General features: G+C 58.2%; 1 protein-coding gene across 3 annotated transcripts; it reads right to left on the reverse strand.

Moving 5' to 3' along the window:
- Positions 1-1462: 1462 nt before the first annotated feature.
- Positions 1463-22507, reverse strand: MYO1C (myosin IC). 3 transcript variants are annotated; one of them, XM_010958209.3, is made up of 32 exons: positions 22250-22507; positions 15133-15288; positions 14906-15021; positions 14132-14330; positions 13973-14053; positions 12870-13049; positions 12691-12789; positions 12373-12486; positions 12211-12282; positions 11712-11831; positions 11517-11599; positions 11195-11300; positions 11002-11082; positions 10612-10703; positions 9099-9193; positions 8975-9021; positions 8781-8861; positions 7084-7189; positions 6880-6997; positions 6152-6265; positions 6000-6076; positions 5614-5682; positions 5432-5516; positions 5189-5348; positions 4839-4922; positions 4078-4171; positions 3930-3985; positions 3667-3802; positions 3518-3588; positions 3331-3428; positions 3154-3253; positions 1463-2714 (listed from the first exon to the last, which is right to left on the reverse strand). In XM_010958209.3, the coding sequence occupies exons 1-32, from the start codon at positions 22322-22324 to the stop codon at positions 2688-2690; spliced, it is 3192 nt and encodes a 1063-aa protein (XP_010956511.1). In that variant the 5' UTR covers positions 22325-22507; the 3' UTR covers positions 1463-2687. The 3 variants fall into 3 exon arrangements, with proteins under 3 accessions (XP_010956511.1, XP_074199310.1, XP_074199311.1); XM_074343209.1 differs by lacking the exon at positions 22250-22507 and adding an exon at positions 21343-21493; XM_074343210.1 differs by lacking the exon at positions 22250-22507 and adding an exon at positions 16639-20501.
- Between the last annotated feature and the right edge of the window lie 1910 nt (positions 22508-24417).

Consider the following 24417-nt stretch of genomic DNA (forward strand, 5'->3'; position numbering starts at 1 on the left):
AGGGCCAAAATGAGCTTCTTGCGATGGGAGAGCCTTGGACATCCCATAGGATGTGAGCTGGATGCGCAAACCATTCTTGGTTACCTCTCAAAAGGACAGTTCCTCGGGCTGCATCTGGGCTATATCTGTGACATCACTGTCACATGCACTGCACTGCACTAGAGAAAGGCATGTTGTTACAGTTGTAAAGCTGGTAATTGCACCTATCCTGGCAATGCTTATATTATCTGTCAGCTACTTGGTGTCAGCTTCTTGGAGCAGAGATTACTGCTGATACCGTGGACAAATTATTGTGGTGCTTTCATTTTCCTGTAACTTAATTTGTGAGGAGGTGTCAGAATCTAGGGGTGTTCACAGGATTGTGTCAAACCCAAGATAGTCATATATTAGGCAGTATCTGTTCTTGGGGAACTTCTGTCCTAGGTGACGAATTTAAACTGCTCAGCAGTTAGCCTGACTCCAGTCTAAACCTTTCCTTGCTTTTAAGCCCTGCACATGCCAATTTCTTCTACCCACAACCACCTTCCCGCTTGCGAAAACTACCGAGGGGCTCTGTGGTTGCAGCTTACGATACTCATTCCCTTTCTTCTGGAGGCAGCACTCTGATCTCCCGGGATGTCATCTGTCCCCACTCGGTCCTTGCAGTCCTGTCTGGGGGCAGCAGTCACATGAGCCAGGCCCAGGAGACCCATATTGGAATATGCTCAACTCCATAATGATGATGGTTGGGTTGGGGAGGAGCACCTCTTTCAAGTGGGTCCACTGAGAATCAGCTCTTTGAACTACTGGGCAAGAGGCACCTTCTCTTTCTGCTTCCAATGCTGAGTTACAGAACGCAAGCTTGGAGCCGCTGGTGGCAGCTGCTGCCACCACACCACGAGGGGAGAACCTGCCTGAGGACGAAGCTACCACCCAAGAAGGCTGAGCCAAGAGATGTTTCCAGACACATTCCTGACAGTGTTGTGTGAGCGCCTGAAAGCAGCCCTACCCTGGACCTGTTAGGCTGCTAACGCCAATAGATACCGCTTCCTGCCCCAGCCAGTTTGAACTGGATTTGTCACTTGCAACAGATATGGAGACCATCCTTTGAGACCCACCTCAGATGTCGTCTTCTCTGTGAAGTGTTTGCAATCCCTCACACCCACGTGTCTCAGTCTCTTGTCAGTGTGCCCTTGCTGCCCGTACTTCCCATACTGGGCTGCATTTCCATCCAGCAGCCTTACCAACAGGGCCTGTGTGATGCTTCTTCCCCCAGCCCACAGCACTGGGCCAGGCGGAGTGGCCCTTCCATAGACAATCAATGAACGAGCAAGGCCATGTTGCAGCTACTGGTCACTCCCGCTCTCTTCCCCGGGGAGGGAGCCCTGCCTCCTTCCTTCTGGGGACCAGGCAAAAACTGTAAGACCACTGGTTGCCTCCTAGGGGTCCTCTCCCTTTCCTGACATTCACAAGGAGATCAATGTTGGCAAACACATATTGCTTTATTTAGTGTTTCTCTGGATTGCAGAAGTGTCAGCAGTGGGCTGAGACCCCCAGGAGGGCAGGGGCAGCTGGGAAGCCCCCAGGCCCTCTAGGGAGGTGGGGATGAGTGGGGGGAGAAGCAGCAGAAAGAGGTGATGCCCCTGCAGCTCCTCCCAAGGCCCCCTTCCCCAGGCTCCCCAGATTGGGAGGGGGTCCGGAGCCAGTAAAGGCCCTAAGTCCTTGAATTGGGGCCAAAGTATATGGGCAGGGTGTTTGTCATCCTAAGGCATGGACTCAGGAGGCAGGAGTGCTCCTCCCACCTGGTGGCCCCCAAGGGTGATTGCTGGTCAGGGAGCCACATGCATCCTTAAGACATGAGCCTGTTTCATGGGGCGCCCCCATCCCTGGGAAAGGCAGTGAGGTATGCTGAGGACAGGGCTACAGTCTGGTTTTGCCCCAACCTGATGGGTGACCTTGGGCAAGTCCCTTCCCCTCTTTGGGCCTCTTGTCTCTTGCTCTGTCACACCAGGAGGCTAGACTAGATCATCTCTCAGAGTCTTCCAAATTCTATGGTCTAAGAGTCCTATCCCCACTCCAGGATGCCCTCAGGCTGGGATGGTATTAGAAGGGCATTTTTAAGGCAGGAGAAGGGGGCAGGCAAGGGTGGTCTCAGCCCCCAGTGGGATATCGGAGTGGGCTGCAAAGGCTACAGGTGGGCAGGCAGAGAGACAGACAGACAAGGTGCCAAGGGAACAAGGAGGAGAGGGAGGCCTGGGCAGGGAAGAGGGCACCAGGGCCCAGACCACGCACCCTCTCAGCTACCTTCCCTGCCCTGTTGGAGTCAGGGAAAACACATCCAGTGTGTCTTGGGGTGGGAAAATGGCTTTTTTAAAAAATAGTTTCCTATAAAGCATCAAAAAATCTCAGAGAAAACCTCAGCAAAAATTCCCTTCTCTCAAATATTTGGCATTGGCAGTGGGGCTGGCGTGGCTGCCTCTGGCCCCGGCCTTCCTATTGCTGTGGCCCGGCCTGGCCCACTCCTGGGGCAGCTCCCTGGTCCCTGCTGCTCCCTCAAGAGAGGGGCGAGCAGGAGGTGGGAGTTTGTCAGTGGGCTTTGAGGTGTCCCTGGGTCCCTGTCTGGAAGCTTGAGTCTTTGGTAACTGGGAAGGGGACGGGGGATGAGCAAAGCATTGGGAGGCAGGAGGGGGGTCCAGTGGGCACCTTCATCACCGAGAGTTCAGCCGGGGGGCCACCTGTGAGGGCCGGGGGAGAAGGCAAGTGGTGAGCAGGAAGCAGACAGAGGTGTTTCAGGCATCCATCTTCATGGGTTAGATGTGTCATAGTACATGGAGGGCGGGGGAAGGCTAGAGGCCTCGGTACTGGAGGCTCCAACCCTCTTCCCACAGGACTCCCTGCCCAGGCCAGAGTGGGCCTCTCCTCCCACTCAGCACACCCCCATCCCCCTGGGTCTCCCCTACCTCCCCATGCTGCCATCTTTATGACCCTCTGCACTATGAGGGCTCAAATGGTCCCCTCTCTGGTCCTCAATGGACAATGGGATGAAGGGGGTGTATGGTGCCCTCTAGATCTCCCAAGCACTGCCAAGGGAGGAAGGCTTGGCCACCAGAGGCTCACTGAGGCCCCTGGGGCTCTCACTTGGGAAGCAGGGCATTGCTGCCAGGCCCCACTCACCACAGCCAGGTGCCCATTCTTGGCCTTGGTGATGAGCAGCTCCGAGCCGGGTGTGAAGTCGATGATGCCATCCCTGCCGGGGCCCCCTGCGAAACTGATGCTGGAGGGAAGGCGGTGTGTGAGGCTTGGCCGCCGTGCACACATGGCCCCCCCAGCCCCCAGCCCCCCCTGCCTCACCTGCCCTGGTTGATGTTGATGTTGTTCACACGGTCAGCACTGAGGGCTGTCTTGGTCAGTGTCTCAATCACGTGGTCACTTTGCAGCACCACGTCCCCCTGGGGGGCCCAGACAGGGGCAAGGGTCAGGCCCTGCCCAGAGCTAGAGAACCCACCCCCTCCCTGCCTCCCAGTCCCCCAAGGGGCACCTTTTGCTTATTGTCCTCACGCTGTACATGCAGTACAAAGAGGCTGTCACTTAGGCTGCTGACCGATATCCCTGAGGGGAAAGGGCAGAGGTCAGGGATCAAGGGTCAGAGCAGGGACCCTCCCAACACAGCCCTCGACTCTGGCTTACCTGTCAGGTTGGTGTAATCAATCCTCTGCTTGACTTTGGCGTCCTCCACGATGACCACGGCATTGGGCGTCAGCAGCAGCTGCCGAGAGCGGGGCTTGTAGCCTTTGCGGTCATATTTCACAACTGGCACGGCGTACTGGGGACAGAGGGCAGGGGAGGGGGATCCAGGGATAAGCTCTTACCCTCTGCCCAGGCGCTGACCCCCCATCCAGCCCTTGGGCAGCAGAACCATGCAGGGCTGAGGGCTACAGGCAGGGTCTCACCTGGATGGGCTCAGAGCCCAGGGCCTGCAGCACTTTGGGGCTGATCTCATCTGTACCTGCAACCCAGAGCAGGAAGGGGAAGTCAGAGGTGGAGAGAGAGGACTGGATGGTGATGGAGGATCTGAGTGCTGGAAAATCAGGGGCTCACCAAGCCGGGTGCTGATGAAGAGCCTGGGCACACTCTGGGGGTAATTGTCCTTCTTGCCCTTGAAGATCTCACTAGCCACGGCTTTCTGCTGCAGCTGAGGAGACAAGGGCAGGGAGTGGGGCTGTCAGAGGGATGGGGACCATCATGGTAGGGGCAGGCCCAGCCTCAGAAACCCCTCTCTATGGCCCCAGCACCAGGAGGTGGAGCCCTGCCACCAACGCTCCCCGTTAGCCCTTTCTCCCTCACTCCCATCCCCACCAACCAAGGCAGAGGGCTCCCCAGGGGAGTCATTACAACACTGTGGGTCCAGGCCTGACTCTGGGGACAACTCCCCATCATATCAGGCCCTGGAGCCCCTGAGGTTCAGCTCTGACTGGGATGATTGCTAATACTTCAGACTCCTACAGGTTAACTGAGCAGGTGGGTCCCTTAGCATCATCCAGTACTGAGCTGGTGAATACAAGGCACATCAGCCACCAATGTCTCTTTGGAACCACTCGATCAGACAAAGCTACAGCCTTTTGAACACAAGGCTCTAGGCAGCCTCTACCAGTTCAGTGAAGCTGGTCTAGAAAGTGAACCCCATTTGCCACCCAAAATCTACTCCAGCCTCAGCTGTGTACACAAGGCCAAACAGGGACTGGGATCCATTTGAGATTGCATTGTAAATCAATCAGAGTAAAGTGCCCTCCAGGCCAGCACTGTTAAGGTGGTACCTGCTGCTCCCCAACTAGTCCCCCCACTTGCCCCTGGCTCCGCACCTGCTGCTTCCACTCCGGGCTGATGCTCCGGCAGTACTTCCACACCATGTTCTTCCGGCACAATTCCCGCAGAAGCTCCGAGGCCTGTGGGTGCAAGTGAGGTCAGGGCACCCAGCAGCCTGGCTCCCTTCCCTCTAAAGATGACAAGCATAAGCCCGCTGGGTCTTGACCTAAGTGACACCCCTTCAACTTGGACAACCTTTCATTCCTGTAAAGAGCCTCATTCCTCATGGCCCACCCAACTCCAGTTCCCCTCTCTTCCCTGGTGGCTCCTCTGGTCACATGACTATTAGAGCCCCCTCCACCGAGCGCACTGATGGTCCCCAGGTCAGCAGGGAGGGCCCACAGACCTCACACAGGGCAGGTGGGGGCGTGGGCCAGGAAGTGTCCAGGATATTCTGGGGCAGCTGCCGCCGCAGGTTGAGCAAAAAAGAGGTGCGCACGTGGTCCAGGAAGAAGGCGTTCTCGGGGCAACGGGGTGCGTGGCGCAGGATGAAGCCGTGGATGAGGCTGGGGGTGGGGGTGAGAAGCCTGGTAACGGACCCCCCCAACACCCTGCTCTGCACTCCCCCTCACGGCACCCCAGGGCTCACCGCCGGATAGTCTGTGCCGCCCTCTTCCTCTTGGCTGCCTTTCTCCGGCCCAGTGTTCCACGCCACCAAGACTGGATGCAGATGGCTGTGGAGACCACAGACGGCTGAGCTCCATCTCTTCTCCATGGTGGCCCACCCTAGCCCCAGTCCCAGCCCTCCTGAAGACTCCTGGGCTCCCGAACCTGATCGCTTCACCCGGAGAAATTTCTGCCGCCAGTGAAAGCCCCTCCAGGTGGCCTGGATCTTCGTGGCTGTGGTCAGGAGAGAAAGTCAACTGGCCAGAGATCTGGGGCATGAGTGAGGGGATTACTGAAGGAGCTACTGAGAGGATAAATAAGTGAAGGGAGAGTAAAGGAAAGAGCAAGGGAGGGAATAAAGCAACGTGGAAACACTGAGTGTATTTCCAGGGGCAGGAGAGGTGGGTGCTGGGGCTGGAGCTGGTAAGGAGGAGGGCAGCTGGACATGGGTGTGGCAGGCTTCCTGGAGAAGAAACCCAAATGCAGTGATTTCTTTCCTGCTCCCCAGAATGGATCCCACTGGAACAGGAAGGGTGGGGCCCCTCTCTTACCCAGGCTCTGCCGCCGGATCTCCAGGGCATCTTCTGTGGCAAACAGGGTCTTGGGGAAGCGGATGAAGATCTTGGTCCTGGGAGGGCAGCAGTGATCAGCCCCTAGTTGCCACCCTCGTGCCCCTCAATCACTAGGCATGGGCACCACTCACCTGCCCATCTTGTACTCTTCTGGCTTGTAGCCAAGGTGCCTGACCAGCACAGCCACCCCATCCTGGGGCCGTCCAGCCCATGTGGGCCATGTCTCTGGGCACAGTGACTTGTACCTGGGGACAGGAGGAGCAGAGATGCACCCAGCCACCATGCCTGCCAGAGCCCTTCTCTGGGAGCCCAAACCAGCTTTCCTGGGCACCTGCTGGGGGCTCCCACTGACTCGCACATTGCAGAAAGCCTGGGAGGTCTCTGTTACCAATTCCATTTTAAAAGTGAGATGAGAATTCTCATCTGTCTAAGGCCATGAGGCTAGAAAGTGGCACAGATGGAATTCACACCTGATTAACTCCCCAGACCCCCTAACCGGGGATAACCACAACGCTGCTGTATCCTTTCTGAGCTGATCAAAAACTGTCCTCAAAGACTTTCACCATCTCCTCTGGTGATGGGCATGTGGATGCATGTCTCATGGACCCCTGACCAGCTACTCTAAGAGAGCAGGGCCTGGGGTTGGCCCCTCCCTCCTCGCCTCCACTGGTGTTTGCTCTACCAAGCTCAACACCAGGCATGCAGCATGTAGAGGCCTCTGGCGTGGGTCACACAGAAGCTCAGAGCCTCAGCGTCTTCTCTGAATAGGGCAGAGAATCTGCTGTCCTCCCTCTGGGGATCTAGGAGGATCCAACCCTCCGATCCCCTTTCCTTGGTGCTGAGCCAGGCCCACCCCTACCTCTGCAGGAAAGCCTCGTATTTGCGGCGATAGGCAAAGCCGGCTCTGCGCACGCGCAGGTTCTCCATCAGCCCCAGGTACTTCACCTGGTGCCGGATCAGCACCTCATCAAAGCGGCCTGGGGGAGGGGTGACAAGAGTGGTCAGTGGGCTTTTGCCAACAGACAGGCACAGCCTCTACGGGCCCATGGAGCGGAGGGCCTACCGGGCTGCTTGGCATCATTGGGCTTGATGCAGCGGACGTATGCAGGCTCCTTTGACTTCAGGATCTCCACCAGCTGCAGGAGGCTCATCTTGAACTGGGTGGCCACCTGGTCAGCCAAGGTGAACAGAAGGTTGGCAGGAGCTGGGCTGCGGTCACTGACCTCTGCAATGCCCCTCCCTGGGGCAAAGCAGCACCAGTTCCCACAACTACTTCCTCCTATCACCCCTCCCTCACAATAGAGGAAGGGGCCAGACTACAATCACCTGCATCCCGCTGGCTGAGCCAGTGACCTCAGCTTAGGAACCTCACTCCCCTCTAAAACTCCTGCTCAGGTCTCCCTGCAACCTCAATCCAGCATCTCTCTTTGGCAGACATTCTTTCTCTTCCCTAAACATGTCCTACTCCTATGCATTCACCCATTATCCCTGTCCACTGTGCTGCAGGACCTTCAAAGATCTCAGGCCTCTGGGAGAAGCGGACGCCTCAGCAAAGACCTGTAATCCATCATGGTCCCACTAATGCCAGGGGCACATACCTGGGGGTTCTGGAAGCAACAAGAAGGAGCAGCTTATCCAGTCTGTAGAGTAGGGGGCATCAGGAAGGGCCTTCTAGAAATGACCCTTCAGCTGAGATTTAAAGGATAGGTAGGAAACAGCCAGAAGGAAGAGAGGAGGGAAAGCATTCAGGCAGCAGGACAGCCTGAGCAAAGGTTCAGAGTACACAGGGAGCTACAAGCAGGGCCCACTGCAGACTAGTGGAGTCTGGAGTGCCTGGGGGGCCACTTGGAGGAGATCAGTGGCTTCCTGGAGAAGCCTGGACAGGAGTGCTTGTGTCCTCACGAGGTGGGGGGAGTGGGATACTGAGGCAGGGAGGATGAGAATGCTCAGGGAGAGGGAGGGGATGGGGTGGGGAGCAGAGGGCAGGGTCCCAAGGAGTCAGACTCTGGGCAACACGCTGATTTTACGGCCTCCCAGCCAACAGGTCTCAGCCTGCAGCACTCTGGCTTCCACCTCCCCATGACCTTGCTCTTCCTGGGACCACCCTGGCCCTCCTCCTGCCAAGCCCAACAGCCACACCTCTGTCCACAGCTCGCTGGAATTCTCCCCTCATCTGGCACCACTGGCCACATCTGTATTTCCCAGCTTCTCTCCTTGATAATGTCACTTCCCGCCTGGTCTTTTTTGAACTGTGCATCTGTATGGGGCCCTCTGGCCACCTACCGTTCCCCTCCATAAGTCTATCTGACAAGCACCTACTCGTTGCCAATTATCTCAGATGCATCCTCCTCCAGGAAGCCTTCCCTGACTCCCTCCCATCTTCTGCTCCCTCAATTTGCTGCTCCCTATTCTAAGTTTCCATAGCACCCTGTGCACATTTCTATGAAAGCACTTACTCATCTTTGTATCCTAAGTGCCCAGCAGTGTCTGCTACAAATGTCTTCTGCGGAGTGAATGCACACAAGCACCTACACAGACACAGGTATACACATGCTCCACACTTAGAGACGGTGCACACATAGGCACACATGGACGAAGGCATATATGCACCCATGGGCAGCCTCCCAGACACATAGATGTGCACCCAGGTGCCAGTGGACACACAAATTCACACACACACTGCCAACTTCCGGGCTCACGCAGGCACAGGTCCTGCTCCCGTGCACACACACGACCCCTCGGGTCCCACAGTCTTCACACCGTCTCTGGCCGCTTCTTGTCACTGAGCTCGCTCCGGTCAAAGCACTGGCTCATGATGGGATTCTCTGAGCTGCACATGGTCTGTGAGGGCAGACAGGGCAACAGGGTCAGAGCACAGGGACAGGTCGGTCAGATTCCTGGGGCTGAGGTCATTCACAGCCCACATCTGGAGCCCTCCCCCTAGTCCTCCACACCTCCTTCAGGTTCCGGAAGAGAAGATCATTGTTTTTGTCCAGAAACCCTGTAAGGAGAAAGCAGATATGAGGTGAGGGAGCCCCTCTCCCCACCCACTGTGGGATCCTGCCCCAGGATCCTCACCTGTCACGCTATAGGTCACCTCCCCAGCGTAGTGCAGAAGGCGAAAATCCTCACGGCCCAGAGACTTCCTGGTACGCTGATCAGCCAGCTTGTGCCTGGGGGTGACAGAGAGAGGAAGCTGCAGACTGCTGGCCTGAGCCATGCCCCCTGCCTGCTGAAGAGACTTCAAGAGAGAAACCAGGCATCCAGTAAGAGGCTGGAGGGTGAGGCCACCTCTCTGCACAGAGGCCATCATAGAGGCTCACAGAGGTAGATGGCCTTGACCAGGAACACACAGTGCCAGGATAGAGACCTAAGCCAGGGCACACTGGGTGGAGGGCTCCTTGGCTCGCCTTTGGCTGTTGCACGGCTCTGCTCAGAGGGCTGACTGCTGCCCGCTACATTTTAAGAATGGAATCTGCCCCAAGAGATTACTTGCATCTTCAGCATGTTTATACCCTTTAGCCCATTTTCTACTTTTGAGAACGATCCCAAGCAACTAACCAGAGATACAGGCAGAGATTTAAGGCACAGAGATATTCAGGGCAACACTGTTAACCCTGGCAGAAACCTGGAAGCTGGCCAGGGCCCCCAAGGGCTGGGTGAGAGCCACGCATTAGCTCTGTGCATTAGAGCTGCTGGAGGAAGTTTTGAGGAGATTTTTCTGTTTGATGATACAGGAAGATACTCGGGATATAACACGATCCTGAGCCTTATCCACAATAAGTTCTCAATGACAAAAAAAAAAGTATAGAAAAAAGCAGGAAGAAAATGCCTCAAACTGTTAACAGTGGTGACCTCTGGGAGACAGGATGACAGGTGGCTTTTGCACACTTTCCAATTTTTCACTTATGAGCAACATTACTTTTACCATCAGAAAAAGTTTTTTAATATTCTCTTAAGCAAAAAAAAAAAAAAAAAAAATTCTCAGGGCTTTGGCATCCACAGCCCTGGGACGGAATCTCGGCTCTGGATTTACATGCTGGGAAATAACCTCAGGCAAATGGCCTCACCTCTTTGAGCCTCAGTAAAAAATCTCCTCCGGGGGTTGCTTCAGGTTAGAGGAGATGACATCAAAATACACAGGGCCCAGCCAGGAGGAGGGGCTGGTTTCTTTTCTCCCCTCTCCCCAGTTTAGGGAATTCCTCAAATAAAAAGCAATTTCGGGGGAGTGGGAGGGGGAGGGAAATATCTCAGTGGTAGAGTGCGTGTTTAGCATGCACGAGGTCCTGGGTTCAATACTCTGTACCTCCATTAAAAAAAAAAAGCAATTTCCAAATAAGGAAGCTAAAAAAATCTTAGCAAGCTTCATTCTCAATAAAGAATAAGGAGGAAAAAAAAACAAGGAATAAGGAGGAAGCCACACTCCTAGGTTCTTACTCTGTGGATGCACCACAAGCTGCGGCCTTGTGTGTCTATCCCTCACTAACACCACCCCAGTCATCTGCTTGTGGCTGGGGTTTTATGGTGTGGGGGGAGGGAATCCCAAGCTCCCACAGACTCTACTCCAAGATAGCCCTGCAGCCCCACTCACGTCAGGAAGTGCGGATGGTGCTTGACTGTGTCCTCCAGCTTCTCCAGGAAGGTCAGGTCCGTGGCCTCCCCGGGGCGCAGACACTCCTCGTCCTGGGCAGGCAGGGGGTGGTAGCAGAGGGTGAGGGGTGTACAGGGGAAGGACTGGAGAGCACCAGAACTCAGAGGCCCCCATGGGAGATGCAGACACAGAGGAAAGGAGCATATTACAACGAGCTTCCCAGATACAGCCTCTAGACCTGGCCAGCACCTCACCTTACCTTCCACACACAGCCCTGTCCTGCCCAGTTCAAACTCTGGCCCTCTGGACAGGCCAGGAGAGCAAGGGGGAAGGGGTGATGTCATCCCACCCAGCCCCCAACACAAGGCCTTGGAGGAACAGACAACTCACCAAAATGGAGATGATGCCTTTGAACTTCTCCTCCACCAGGTCACAGATGATCTTGTTGTTGAAATACTGGACAGGCTCCCACTGAGGGGCCGAAAGGGAGGAAAGCATCATCACGGGGTCCTGGCCCCTCTCTTGAAGAGACTGATGCCTGGGCTTCCACGGCACGTGGGGACACCTGCAGGCTGACACTCACCGCGATGCCCTCTGCCTCATACTCCTCCTGTTCCGACTTGAGGGTGAGCTCGATGAAGAGCTGCTGCAGCTTCTCATTGCAGTAGTTGATGCAGAACTGCTCAAAGCTGTGAGGAAAGCAGAAGAGCCCTCAGCAGCTCAGGGGGACATGGGGCCAGGAGCAGGGGAGGGGCGGGCCCCAGCGCAGTTAAGGGAAGAAACACAGATCAAGACCCAAGGTGGCTGGGAAGTCACTGGCAGGAATGAGAGGCCAGGGGAAGAGGAGAGGGACCAGGACAGGGGAGACAGGAGGAGAGACAGGCCGGAGACAGAGGGGCACTGACCTGTTATGCTGAAACACTTCGAAGCCATAAATGTCCAGGAGCCCAAGGACCGTGGTGCTCCTCCAGCTTGGGGTCTCAGTGTCCTAGGGCCAGTAAATTGAGAGCATGGGTCCCAATGTTTGCCAGCTCCCAGCCCCGGGCCTTTCTGGATGGCCCTCCCTGCCGCCTTGGAAGCAGCAAGTGTCAAGCCCTCACCTTGGAGGCCAGCGACCTGTTGATCTTCGCAACCAGCCAGGTAAAGGTGCGACTGTACACGGCCTTGGCGAGAGCATCTCGTGCGTATGCAGCCTGTTCCAGGTTCAGCGGGCTCAGGAGCTACAGGTGTAAGGTGACACAGGGAGATAAATAAAGGCAGCCCCCTTCCCCTCCCTGCCCTTTTGGGCTCAGGAAGCGGACCCCTTTGCCCTCCCTCCTCCCAGTGAAAGTGGGGTGAGGATAGGGTGGATGTGAGAGGACACAGTGGCCACACCAGAGGGAAGGTGGTATAGAAACAGGAGGCCTTCTTGCTGGAGGTGAGAGTCTTGCTTCTAGCCTCACTCTCTTCCTCACTCACTTCTCTTTCTGAGCTACCACCTTCCAGCATTGCTAAGAGGACCAGCTGAACAAACCAGGGGAAGGGAGGGACAATGGGAATGGGGGCCGCCTTGGAACACCTGCCCCCTCACCCCACCTTCTGGCAAAGGCTGGGCCTCACCTCTTCGCCCTTGGCGATGATCTTCCTGTGTGTCAGGGCTTCTCGCAATGTTGAGCCTTCCACACCAAGGAGCTGCCACGGGAGGAGGGGTGGGCCGGGTGAGGATGCACCCCCACCCCCACCCCAGCTGCTCTGCCCTCGCCCTCTGCACACCCCGCTCACCCTGGTCAGATACTTGAGCTGGTTCTCGGTGGTGACCTGGGCATTGCTCTCCTCATTGGCAGCAAAGTGGATGTTGCCCAGATGCAGGACACTGGCCACGATGCTCAGCAGGTCCTGGGGGAACAGGGAGGGGCAGGTAGGGGTTTCAGAAAGAGCTGAGAGCCCCACGAGGGCAGATGTGAAAGGTGAGAAGGAGCAGAGAACAGGTGGTAAAGCATTGGAGAGGAAGGGACCTAGAGTGGAAACGGGCTGCAGAGGTGGACCAAGATTTCCCAGGTGTGACAGGAGGAAAGGGAGGGTCCCCAGCAGAGGCCTCACCTCCACTTCATCCTCTGTGAAGTCGATGACTGTCAGGGCTTTCCTAACAACCTTCCAATCACTCTTGTCATTGATGGAGGAGACTTTGGCGCACTGGCCCTGGAGGAAGGGCAAGCTGGATTACCAGCCCTGGCGCTGGGCTCCCTGGGTGGCACCTGCCCGGCCCGCCCACTACGCACCTTCACCAGGTACAGGTAGCTCTGGGGGTTCCGTTCCAGGCCCAGCCTGCGCAGTGTCTCCTCCTCGCCCCCCTCCAGCAGCTGGTAGAAGATGTGGAAGTTCCTCTCCCCGTGATTCTGGTGCACCACCCGGGACTTCTCCAGGAGGTAACTGAGGATGTGGCCACCCACGGGGGCACCCTGTAGGCAGGGCAGGATGTAGTGACTGTTCAGGAGGCTTGGGGACAGAGCCCACCTTCCCCTCCCTCCCCTGCGCTCCTGGGCTCTAATTCCCTGGATCGCTCTGGCTGCTTTGTAGAGAAGAGATGGTAGGCGAACCAGGCGGACCAGGGAAACCAGAAGAATCTTTTAAAGAGGAAAGTCATCATGACACACTTCTGTTTCAAACCCTCTGATGGCCTCCCTTCCACTCAGAGCTTTAAGAAAAAGCCCTTACAAAGACCTGAAAGAGCCTGCACCATATAGTCTCCTTCTTCCTCTTTTTTTTTTTTTTTGAAAGGGGAAATAATTAGGTTTATTTATTTATTTGTTTATTTATTTTAGTGGCAGTACTGGGGATTGAACACAGGACCTCGTGCATGCTAAGCACGCACTCTACCACTGAGCTATACCCTCCCCACTAGCATCCTCTACTATTCCTTGGCCTCTTGCTCTCTTCTCCAGCCACTCTGACCTCTTTGCTGTCTTCCAACACACCAAATAACTTCCTGTCTCAGTGCCTTTGCACTGGCGATGCACTGTGCCTACTCTCCCCAGGTATCTGCATAGCTTGTTGCCCTATCTCCGTCAAGGTTTACCAAAACGCCACCTTCTCAGTGAGGCCTACCCCATCTGCCTTATTTAAAATAGCAACTTCCCCCTCCCCTTACTTCATCTTAGTTTTTGCCATGACAGCTGTCATCTAAATTACATTTTTCTGTTTACTGTCTATCGGCCTGGAGGCAGGATTTCTGTCTTGTTTCACTGCTGTACCGCCAGCACCTAAAACAGTAACTGGCACATAGTAGGCACTCATTAAATATTTGCTGGTGCCAAAGACCTGGCCAGCGGGCGCCTACTGAAACGGGATCCCACTCGGCCTGCCCTGACCCACGCACAGGTACCTTGAAGTCAAACTGCACGTCCATGTACTTCCCAAACCTGCTGGAGTTATCGTTCCGGAGGGTCTTGGCATTTCCAAAGGCCTAGGAATAGACGGGGGTGTGAAGGATGTCCGGCAGTCTCTCCCTGCCCCTCCCCTCCCTATGCTGCTGTCCCTTCACCTCCAGCACCGGGTTGCTCTGCAGCAGTCTGTCTCGCACAGCACCGCCCCGCTCAGGGGCCGGGCAGGTCTCAGCATAGAACTGCAGCAGCCGCTTGGTGGCTTCTGTCTTGCCTGCCCCACTTTCCCCAGAGATCATCACTGCCTGGTCCCGGCGCTCCGTGCGCAGTGCCCGGTACACAGTGTCAGCCACCGCAAACCTAGGGCAGAGGCTCATCAGGAGCTTAGGTGATAGGGGGGCAGGCAAGTGGGTGCAGGGGTGGGAGCCCCACAGGTAGGACTTACATGGGGGGGACTCATGTCTGGTTGGAGTCCACTTGCAGGTGGAAGTTGGGTGTACATTTGAGGATGGGATTGGGGGAACCCTGAAAGGTGTGGGTCAAGGGAGACTGTTCACAGCTGAGGATGGGGGTCACTTTCAGATGAAGGCTTGAGGGGACCACTCATGGGTGGGGGTGGGGGGATTGGAGGTCATTTAGGTGGAGGTTGGAGCCACTCAAAGGTAGAGCTGGGAAGTCCCTCAGAGGTGGGGCTCAGAGGGTCACTCAGGTTGGGTGGCCATGCCCAGGGTGAGTTGGGGGAATAAGTCATGGGTGTGAGTTGGGGTGGAGGCCAGGGAGGTCCTGCCCAGATGGAGTAGAGAGGTTCACCGTGGGTGGGGACAGGGGTCACTCTGGACTGAGGGATTGTGGCATTCCTCACAGATGTGAATCACGATTCATCTCAAGTGGGAGGTCAGGTGGGGCCATCTCGTGGAGATAGAGGGGTCACTCACAGGTGGGGAGGCACCTCATAGAAGCTGACGCCACGGTAGCGCTCCATGTGCTGTCGGCTATAGATCTGCAGGTCCCGGTAGGGGTTGACAGAGACCAGGACGGGGCCGATGTAGGTCTGGGGGTGAGAGGAGGGTCAGAAGTTTCTCCTGAAGGCGACTGAGCCTCTTCCCCCCTCAGCCCCGCACCTGTGCCCCCAGCACCCGCCATCTTCCCACTCGGGCCTCACGTAGATGAGGTTCTCCCGGAAGCGGCGCCGCAGGTTCTCGATGAAGGCTGCCTCACTGGTGAAGTTCTCCAGCAGCACGAAATCCTGTACCCCTACCCGGTCGCGGGCAGTCAGTGCACTCTCCATGGTCACCCGCACCCCGTCACTGCCCAGGGCCTGCAGGGATGGGTCACGGGAGAGAGTTAGAGGCAGCAGGGTAAGGGAAGGCCACTTCTCCCCCTCCACCACAGCCTGCGGGACTGACAGGACAACCAGGGGCACATGGACACAGGGGGCCTGGACACAGAACAGAGAGAACACCCAGGAGATGGACCATGCTGTGAACAGTGGGCCTAGATCGCAGGAATCCAGCACATGGAACACTGAGGACACAGGTCCCAGAACCAAGACCACGGGCACATGGGACCTGAACACAGGACACTGGAGCACAGAGGACCCAGAGGACATGGGAACAAGGCCACTGAATCCAGGAAAACACTGGTTTTGTGTAGAGAAGGGGGGGTCATGAGAATAAGAGAACACTCTGTTGACCTTGGACAAAAACTCCTCCTCTCTCTGGGCTGCTTCCTTCTCAAGGAGTTGAGGTAGACCAGGTGACCTCAAGTCCCTTAGCTCTGGGCCACGTGTGACAGGTACTTTGTAAGACAAATGGCTCAGAGTGAATTCTACAGGCAGGGTGGGGCCATCTCTCCCACCCGCAACCATCAAAATCCCCAGGGGAAGAGCGTCTAGGGACCTAGCAAAAGGTCACCACAAGCCATAGGAGAGGGATTCCCCCAGGGGGGCCTCCCATCCCAGCTGAGCTGGGCACCCACCCCAGAAGGGGGGCCCTCCCTCCCACAGCTGAACCACGCCCTCCCCTCCAGCTGCTGCTGGGCTCCCCAGACACCCTCCTCCACTGAGAGGGGGGAGAAGTCTCAAGGGGGTGGGGGTTTTACCAGGGAAAGCACAGCTGCCTCCTGAGCCCGTCAGAGGGTGAGGAGAAGTACGAGCTCAACAAGGCCCTCACCCCACACCACATTCTTCAAAGAGGGTCTAAGGGCTCTAGGAAATTGACACCGAGAGTGTCAAGGGTCAGAGCAGAGCAAGGTGGCGGCAGTGGTGGGAGGGATCGCACCAGGTCTCCTCCAACCTCAGACCACCCAGATCTCTTGCCCTGGCACCCCTCTGGGTCTGGCCAGCGGCCTGCCTCTCCAAGGCCCGTCCCTCACAGCTCCCCTCCTCCGCCACCCCTAGTCCTGTTGCCAAATCTGGCTCAAGCTGCCCCCCCCCGCCCTCTGGGTGACGGGTCATGGCGCTCTCAGCCTTTCCCCGGAGCTATGAGCGCGGCCCGGGTCCGAGCGCCCCGCGGCTCTCCCTGCCTCGGCCTCCTCCCCCTGCAACTTTCCGGGACGTTTTTCCATCCGAAATTCCTGGGCCGCGCCCGCTTCCTGGCGGGGCCGAGGCGGCGCCGCGCGGCCAGGAGGGACGCCCGGGACCCCCGCCCCGCCCACCACCCCCGCTCACCGATGCCCGGTAGCGCATCCTGCCCTGCCGGCCTGGCGCCCTGCTCCGCTGCCCGTGCTCTCGGCCCGGGGCTCGGTGGCGGCGGCGGCGGCGGCGGCGGCGTCACGAGGGAGGGGCCGGCCCGCCCCCCGTTCCGCCCCCTCCGCGAGCCTCGGAAGCGCGGGACTCCCCGGGCGCCCCCGCCTCCCTCCGCGCTGGGACTCGGCGGTCCCTCTCCAGCTGGTGGGGGTGGGCAGCAACCATGGGGGATCTCAGGACGGGGTGGGGGCGTATGGGGGCGGGGGCTGCGGGGGCGGAGCTCCCTGTCGGGCAGGGGCCCCTCCTGAGTCAGGTTTTCCAGGAGGGACGTCTTTGGTTCCAGGGTGGGGCCCGGAACCCGCGCGGCCGCCGCGTCTACACCGACCAGGAACTCACTTCCGGGCTTGTGTCTACACTACGCACTAGTCCAGGCGCTGGATTCACTAAGCAGAGGCCCGTGGGTCCCGGAGGAAGCAGGACTTCCCTCCCCCAACCTCACCCCAGCCTAGAGTCCCGGGAAAGTTAAAAATAGAACGAAATGTCCAAATACGGCCGGCGCGCCCAGGCGGGCGGAGCCTCCGTGCGGGACACTGTCCACCTCTGTACACTCTGGGGGGTGGGCCTAGCATATTTAAGTTTCAAGAAAATCTCTTTAGGTTCCCAGGTCAGAAGAGAGCGCGCGCCCCAGGGACGGAGACGACTACAGGGTGCCTTTGCCTAGCGCGGTGTGTGCCTGGCCTCCGTGCAGGGCTCAGCTTTCCATCTGGGAAATCCACGTCCGACTTCCAGAATGTGGGGCAATACCCTTCTTCCTTATCCCGGATACCCCGACCAAGGCCCCTGTACCCAGGGACTCCTCATCTCTCTCTTCTCGAGGGGGCCTCCCTCTCTTTCCTTGAATTCCTCCACACTCTCCGCCCAGACGCCTTCCCTCTATCCAAACCAGCCAGCCCCCAGCAGCCCCACCCTCGCTGGGCTCTTGGGGTGGGGAGCAGCGGCAGTCTGCGGGACCAGCTCTGGTCCGATCCCAGCTCCGGTGGGGGTGTAACGGCTAGTGCTTCCAAAAGGCTGGGCCGCTTCTCCCAAGCTGCATGACTGCCAGCAGGTCACTTAACTTCTGGGAGCCCTTCCTTCATCCTTCAAATGAGGCTAATACCTATCTCAAAGGGCGGTTGAGAAGGCTAAGGTAAGGTGCCAAGGCACCTCCCAGGCCCTCAATAAACACTTCCCTCTCTCAGCCACTCTTTCGCACACGCTTGGAGCAGACCCTACTAAGAGCCATGTCCTGGGCCAAATAGGTTACACTTCTTATCTGGCGGGGAAAGCCCCTCAGGCGTGTCGGTCTGCCAGTTACAAAGAGCTCTCGAACTTTACCTGTGCCCCAGCTGACAGATAAGGAACATGAAGCGGATGCTGACTTGTCCGTGGGGACAAAAACAGAACTGGGACCCAAAGCCCCAGCGCGCCCCACCCTCGGACACAGGCTCCCTGGGGAGGGAGTTAGGCTGCGGCAGGTGCGGGCTGCAGCCACGTGGAGAAGGCTCATTACCTCGAGAACAACAGCCTGGCCAGAGCCGCGGCCAGAGGGACACCGTGGCGGGGGCGCCAGCTGGGAGATGAGGCCCTCCGGAGAGGGCGAGGGGACTGGGTGCCACCGCGCGCAGCTGGGAAATGGGTGGGAGCGGAGCATGGGGGAATCTTAAGTGCCAACGGCTTCCGCAGGCTCAGGGGGGGAGGAGGCCCCCTCCGCGATGCCCCCTGGTGAAAAATGCAGAAAGGAGAGGGAGCGCGGGGAGGACTCAGCCACCAGCACACCCGTGGTGAGGAGGGCCTTGGAAGACTGGAGGAAGGGGTTCGAGCGGCCTCCACCAGGAGCTCGGCTCCGGGGGGGTACCGGGACCTGAATGGTGCTGCTCGCCGCCACCCGTGGACCCGAGGGGAGGAGCTGACAAGGGGGCGGTGCCTCGCCGCCGCAGTGTCCGCCCCGCCCGCCGCCGCGTCAAGCGGCTGGAATGAGGAGAATCTGCGTGCGGAGGGGTCCGGCGGGCCACCCCCCGCCCAAGCCGCGCCGCTACATTCCCGGGATGCCCGCTGGCGCCCCCACAGCCGCCGCCCGGCGGCGGAAGGAGGGGGTGTCTCCGCTGTCAGGCGGGGCGGAGGGCAGGCCCCCTGGTCCAGACCACAACCCCTGCCACCACCATCGCCCACCCCGCCTCACTGGACGGAAGCGCCAGTCCGGAGAGGGGGTAGTGAGGCAGGGGACCAAGGGTGTGAGAGACACCGCGGGCAAGGCTGCAGCACCAGGCGCTTCTTACGTTCCGAGCACTGTCTTCTGTGTACTCCCTTCAATGCCTCCTGCCGAGCCATGAGGTCTGTATTATTGCCCTCATTCTACAGACAGGGAAACAGGCTGGGCCTGTGAATGACATGTTCAAGCTCCCAGGACTAGTAAAAGAAAAGGTGGGATTGGAACCGGGAACTCTACCACTCCCTACTGCTGCAGGGCTGCCCTGAGGGAGAGGCCTGCCTGGGGCTGGTGGATTTCCCAGCTTCTTTGTAAGGATTAACATGGTACCTGCCAGGCTGTGACCTTCCTCAGTGAACCCGTGGCTGCAGTGCCTACCACCCACCCCTGGCGGTGTTTTGTGACTATTGACTTGTAGGCCTTAGGAATAGCAGCTAAAGGGAGTGGCCCATGACGCTTGGGCCCCCAGCATGGCCCTAGACCTAGGGGCTGGCTGCCGGCGGGGGTGCAGCCATGGCCCCTGAGCGACACAGGACTTATTTCCCAAGGCACCCTCTGGGTATCCTCCCACCTGGGGAGGAGTTTCCAATAAGGTGGGAATAGGCAGGCCCAGCAGACCTGGGTCATCCAATGCCCATTACTTAGTATGGGCCAGGTGCCCCCAAGCCTGACCTCTAGAGAAGTGGGGAGGGCAGTGTTCCCCAGCCCAGGGCTATGCATGTCTGGAGAGTGTTCTGAGGACCCCCAGACTGCAGCTGTAGGCTGATTTCCAATGAGGCAGTCTCATGGATGGTTGAGTCAGAGAAAGAACCATACGGTCTCACCCTCAGCACATGCTGGGCACAAAACAGGTAAACTTCTATTTATCACACATATCTTAGGTCTGGGCCCAAGCTGCCCAACTAAAGACTGTTCCAGATTCAAGGGAACTGTTGTAAGGGGGAATGGAGAGGAAAGTGGAGGACTTAGGGGTCCTACGTGATAGTTCACTGGGCCCTAGTCAAGGGCTGTACACTCTCTCTCCAGAACCTTGGGTCTTTGGACTGCCAGACACCTCTGCCTGGCGGTCCAGCAGAAGCTAACAAAGCACCTTGCCCTCTAACCTATCCTCCTTGTTCAGCATCCTGTAATGTCTACAGGAGGGAGACACCTTCAGCTAGTCATCCCTGCCTGACATCAAAAGGCCTGCCCTCCTCCCTCTACTCCTCCCACCAAGGAGTCAACACCTGCAAAAACCTCCCCTCTGCTCCTCCATCACTGCTCTGCCCCTGGATCAGGCAAGCAGCCTCCAAACTGGCCTCCCTGCCATCCTCCCTGTGATCCATTTTCCCACAGCAGCCTGTGGGATTTACAAATGCAAATCCAATCAATTAACATCTCATATTAATAGAGTAAAGGTTTATAGGGCACCCAACCATGTGCCAAGCACATCCACTGCTTCTTGCCCTGAGGACTCCAGCAGCCTCCTTTGTCCTCAGTTTATCCCACTGTTCCTGCCTTCCTGTGTGGCCACAGCGGTAGCCCTCTCCAGTCCCTGCTCTCCCCACGCCTCGCTCACCACCACACACAGACAGGAGGAGCTGTTCCCGCCTCTGCCACCAGCCACGTGTGGCCCTCTAAGCCTCTCGCCTTTGCACCTGCAGCTTCCTTGTCCTGCGTACCCAACCCCCTCCCCACCTGACTGACTCTTAGTCATCCTTGAAGACTCAGCTCAGGTATCACTTCCTCCAGAACCCCTTTCTAACTCCCCGAAACACAGCCCCCCCCCCCCTTTATCGCATTCTGCTCTAAGCGAACGTTTCCTTGTCAGTCTCTCCCAGGAGACTGCTCCCGCTAGGGGCGTACACCCGGGCTGGCACACAGTGGGGGCTCAATAACCCCTCTTGGACGCCTGAATGAATGAATGAATCACAGAGCCTGGGAGTGTGAGCAGGAGGCTGGAACGTGACGGGCGTTGCATAGGCCGTGGGCCAGCCATTCATTCTCTCATTCATCTCGGAGCCCCCCAGCCGCCACACTCACTCGCAGGGGGCGTCTGGCGCTGCTGGGTCCGGGGGCGGGGAACGGGAAGGGGCGGGGCCCGGGCCGCTTCTCCGGAACCTTGAGGCAGAGCTGGCTGCCGGAGGGGCCCGAAGGGCGCTCAGGGTGCCCCGGTCCCGCGACCCCAGCCGCTCCTCCCCTCCCTAACTTTACCGGCAAGTAAGCTAAGCCTCCACCAGGTCAAGTCCCGGCGCCACCGGGTCCTGGAATCCCGCACGGGCTGGACTGAGCCGACTCGGCCCCCGCGATCCGTGGGCCGGCGACCCCCGCTTCCCTCAGGGTAGCTCGGGGCCTGGCTTGCCACCGGGCCTCTAACTCTCTCCCCAATCCCGCCCGCCATTGGAAGCCCCCCAGGGCCACGTGGCTGCGGCCCACCCCGCGTCCGCGCCCCGCGTACCCACCGGCTCGGTTCTTCGGGTGCGCTGGCGGGGGCTGGGCCGGGTGGCGTGGCCGGCTCCGGAGTCCGCGGCCCCGGCACGCTCTCCACGCCCAGGGCCCGCCCGGGGCCGGCCGCTGCCTGTCGTCATCCCAGGCAGGGCCCGGGCTCCGGCGCGCGCGCGCGCACCCTCCCGCCCCGCCCCGCCAGGCCGGCCCCGGCCCCTGCCCGCGCCCTTGTCCGCGGAGGCTTGGTGGGGCACACTCCGCAGCCAGCTCCAGGGGACCAGGCGCATCAGTCATTCACACACGCACACACACGCACCCTTCTTCGGCTGAAGACCCGGCCCACTCGCTGCAGTGATGGGTGGGTGGGTGCGTCTTTACGGGGCTCATCCTAGGGTTCCTTTGCATCCTCAGAGTAAACCCGAAAACCTGACCCTCCCCTGCGTGCCAGGCTAGTCAGTTCTTCCCTATTTGTGACTACCTCTCTCCTTTCACCCTCCTCCCCTGCCCCCCAACGCTTGCTCTGAGCTGGCCAGTCCCAGTTCTTCAGACCACACTGGGAAAGGGGTGGCATTAACTGAGCCTGTACTTTGCACCTGGAGCTTTACATGCACTGGTCCTTCGATCTCAGAGCAGCCCTGTCACCTAGGTATTAGCCCAGTTCATATCCCACTGAGGATCAGGGAGCTGGAGGAGAGAGGATTCAAACCCAGATCGCTGCTTTGAAACACCCTGCTCCTAGTGGGCTTAACTCTTGCGTCTTTCTTCCATTTATCCCCTTCTTGTCCAGTCTATTCCTGTCCTCCCAAGGATCAGAACTCTTCCCCGCTGCTTACCTCTTTCCCAAGAGGTTTCCTTGAGAGGGGGCTGCTGGGCCCTGGGGAGACACTGCCACCCTTCCTCCCAGCCCAGAGCATCCCAGCTTACAAGCTTGCAGGGTCTGTGGGGATGAACCACACGGATGATCTCCCCAGTGGGTATCAGCTCCACTTGCAGCGCCATTCCGCCTGTGGATAGCCAGCGTGCTGAGCACTGGGGCCTCTGAGCAAAAGCCTGCCTGCTGGCCTGCTGGCTCTAGCGGCTCCTGGGGCCAGGAATCTGGTCTCCGCCGGGATGGCCACTTGGTTCAGCTTCCACTCCAGCCCCAGGGGAGGTGTCTGGTCCAGTGCCTCAGGACACAGCTGGAGCAGCCCAGGTCTGATTGGGAGGCCTCTTGGCCCAGCTGGGTTGGGGCAGGAAGAGGAGGGGCTGAGGGATGGAGGAAATGCCTGTTGTCCCAGGTAACCAGAGGAGCTGATGTAGCCACCCGTGGGGGACACTGGACTCCAGGTCAAAGGGTAGGAGGCCTTTCCCCCCAGCAGCTCCATGGCCCAGCCTCCCACTACCCTCTCACTGGTGTCGGCCTGAGAACACTGTGACCACTCCTCAAAACACAATGTATGTCATGCCCTAATCCAAGAGGATCCATTAGTAGGCACTGCCAGTCCTGCATGTCCCCCCAGCTTGCCTCCTGCTGCAGTAGTGGGTGTGCCCCTACTAGTTTGAGAAGCCAGGGCTGCTGAGGGCTGGCCATGTTGGGCACAGGGGGCTGGCTGGAGAAGCAGGAGGGTACTGTGAGGATGCCCCTGTCCCATCCTCCTCTGGAGCCTCAAACGCTTGGGATGGTTGTCCCTGGGTGGCTTGGTGGTGGGTAGCCTTAGTCCTGTTTGCCCCTTACTTTTCCATAGCACCTTCAGGTGCTCCCTGCCCCCAAATGTTCCTGTTTTTCTATCTTTATTGTTGCTAAATCACAGCTGACACTTTCCTGGCCTGGGACTGAGCCCTTGGGTCTCCAGCCATTCCTTATAGGAAGTGAGAAGGGGGAAGTGGATGGGGAAAGCGACCTTTCCAGAGGAAGATGCTGGCACAGGAGGGGTGGAGTCCAGTGGGCCTGCATTGGCCTTGACAGCCCCTCAGGCAGGCACCTTCTCCCTGGCACCCTCCTTCCCTCCCTTCAGCTTCCCCCGCCCCGGAAAGGCCAGCAAAGCTTCCTTCCTTCCTCCGGGAAGCACATCTATCCAGGGCAGGATCATCCCCGGCGGCCACACAATGGCCCTTATCAGCCGTGGAGCCAGGCGCAGAGACCAGCGCACACCAAGTCTCACATATTTCCTGTTTCCACCCAGCGGGTCAGGGCTGGGCCCAGAGCGGCCATATCCTGACTGGGGTCAAGAGGAGGGAGAGCACCCCCACTTCCCCTTCCCGCCTCTCAATCACTGCTGGACTCACGGCTCCCTGCAGAGGGAGGCAGGGGTAGGAGTATGTGAAGACTTAAGGGCGAAGGGGAGAGGTGGGCATGACCCACAAACAGGAGGAGGAACAGGGGGATCCCTGGAGAGTCTCAGGAGCCCTGAGATCCAGCCCCAGGGCTACATTAATCAGAATGAAGAATTGGGTAACAGTGTTGCTTTGTTTTGGATTTGGTTTTTTACAATTGTTCTCTCACAATAATCTTGTGAATTGGGATATTATTTGTATTTTACAGACAACTGAGACTCCTATGTGGGTAGAGCTAGAACTCTAATTCGAACCCAGGTCTTGACCCCATTCCCGTTTCTGATCCTGCATGACACCACAGCTGCCTGTGCAACTTCAGAGGGGTCACACCACTTCTCCGAGCTTTGGTTTCCCCGCCTGCAGATGAAGGTGGCTGTGTCACGACACCCACAATGGTTGTGCATGTGAGAAGGACAGATGTGGGCAAGTCTGACAGTTCAGGGTTCCTCAGGGGTGTGTGTGTTGGGGGCAGGGACAGAGGTTACCATGGGGACCTGGGGAGAAGTGGGGCAGAGAGAAGAGGTGGTGACATTTTTCGATAGCTTAACCCGGGACCAAGGCTGAAGACTAAGGTGTTGGGAGAGGCAGGTGAGGAAGGATGAACCAGTGAGAGCAGGGTGAGCATGTTTTCTGAAATCAGTTCCAAGAAACCCACTCTACTTTGCAGCAGAGTAAATGAAGTGCCCAACAGCATAGGTGGCACACTCCACCTGGGCCAGGGACCTAGAGGGCCACCATCCCAGAACCTCATTCTGCTCTCATCTGGGCAACATCTGTCA

This window comes from Camelus bactrianus, chromosome 16, assembly GCF_048773025.1.
Source record: "Camelus bactrianus isolate YW-2024 breed Bactrian camel chromosome 16, ASM4877302v1, whole genome shotgun sequence".
NCBI lineage: Eukaryota > Metazoa > Chordata > Mammalia > Artiodactyla > Camelidae > Camelus > Camelus bactrianus.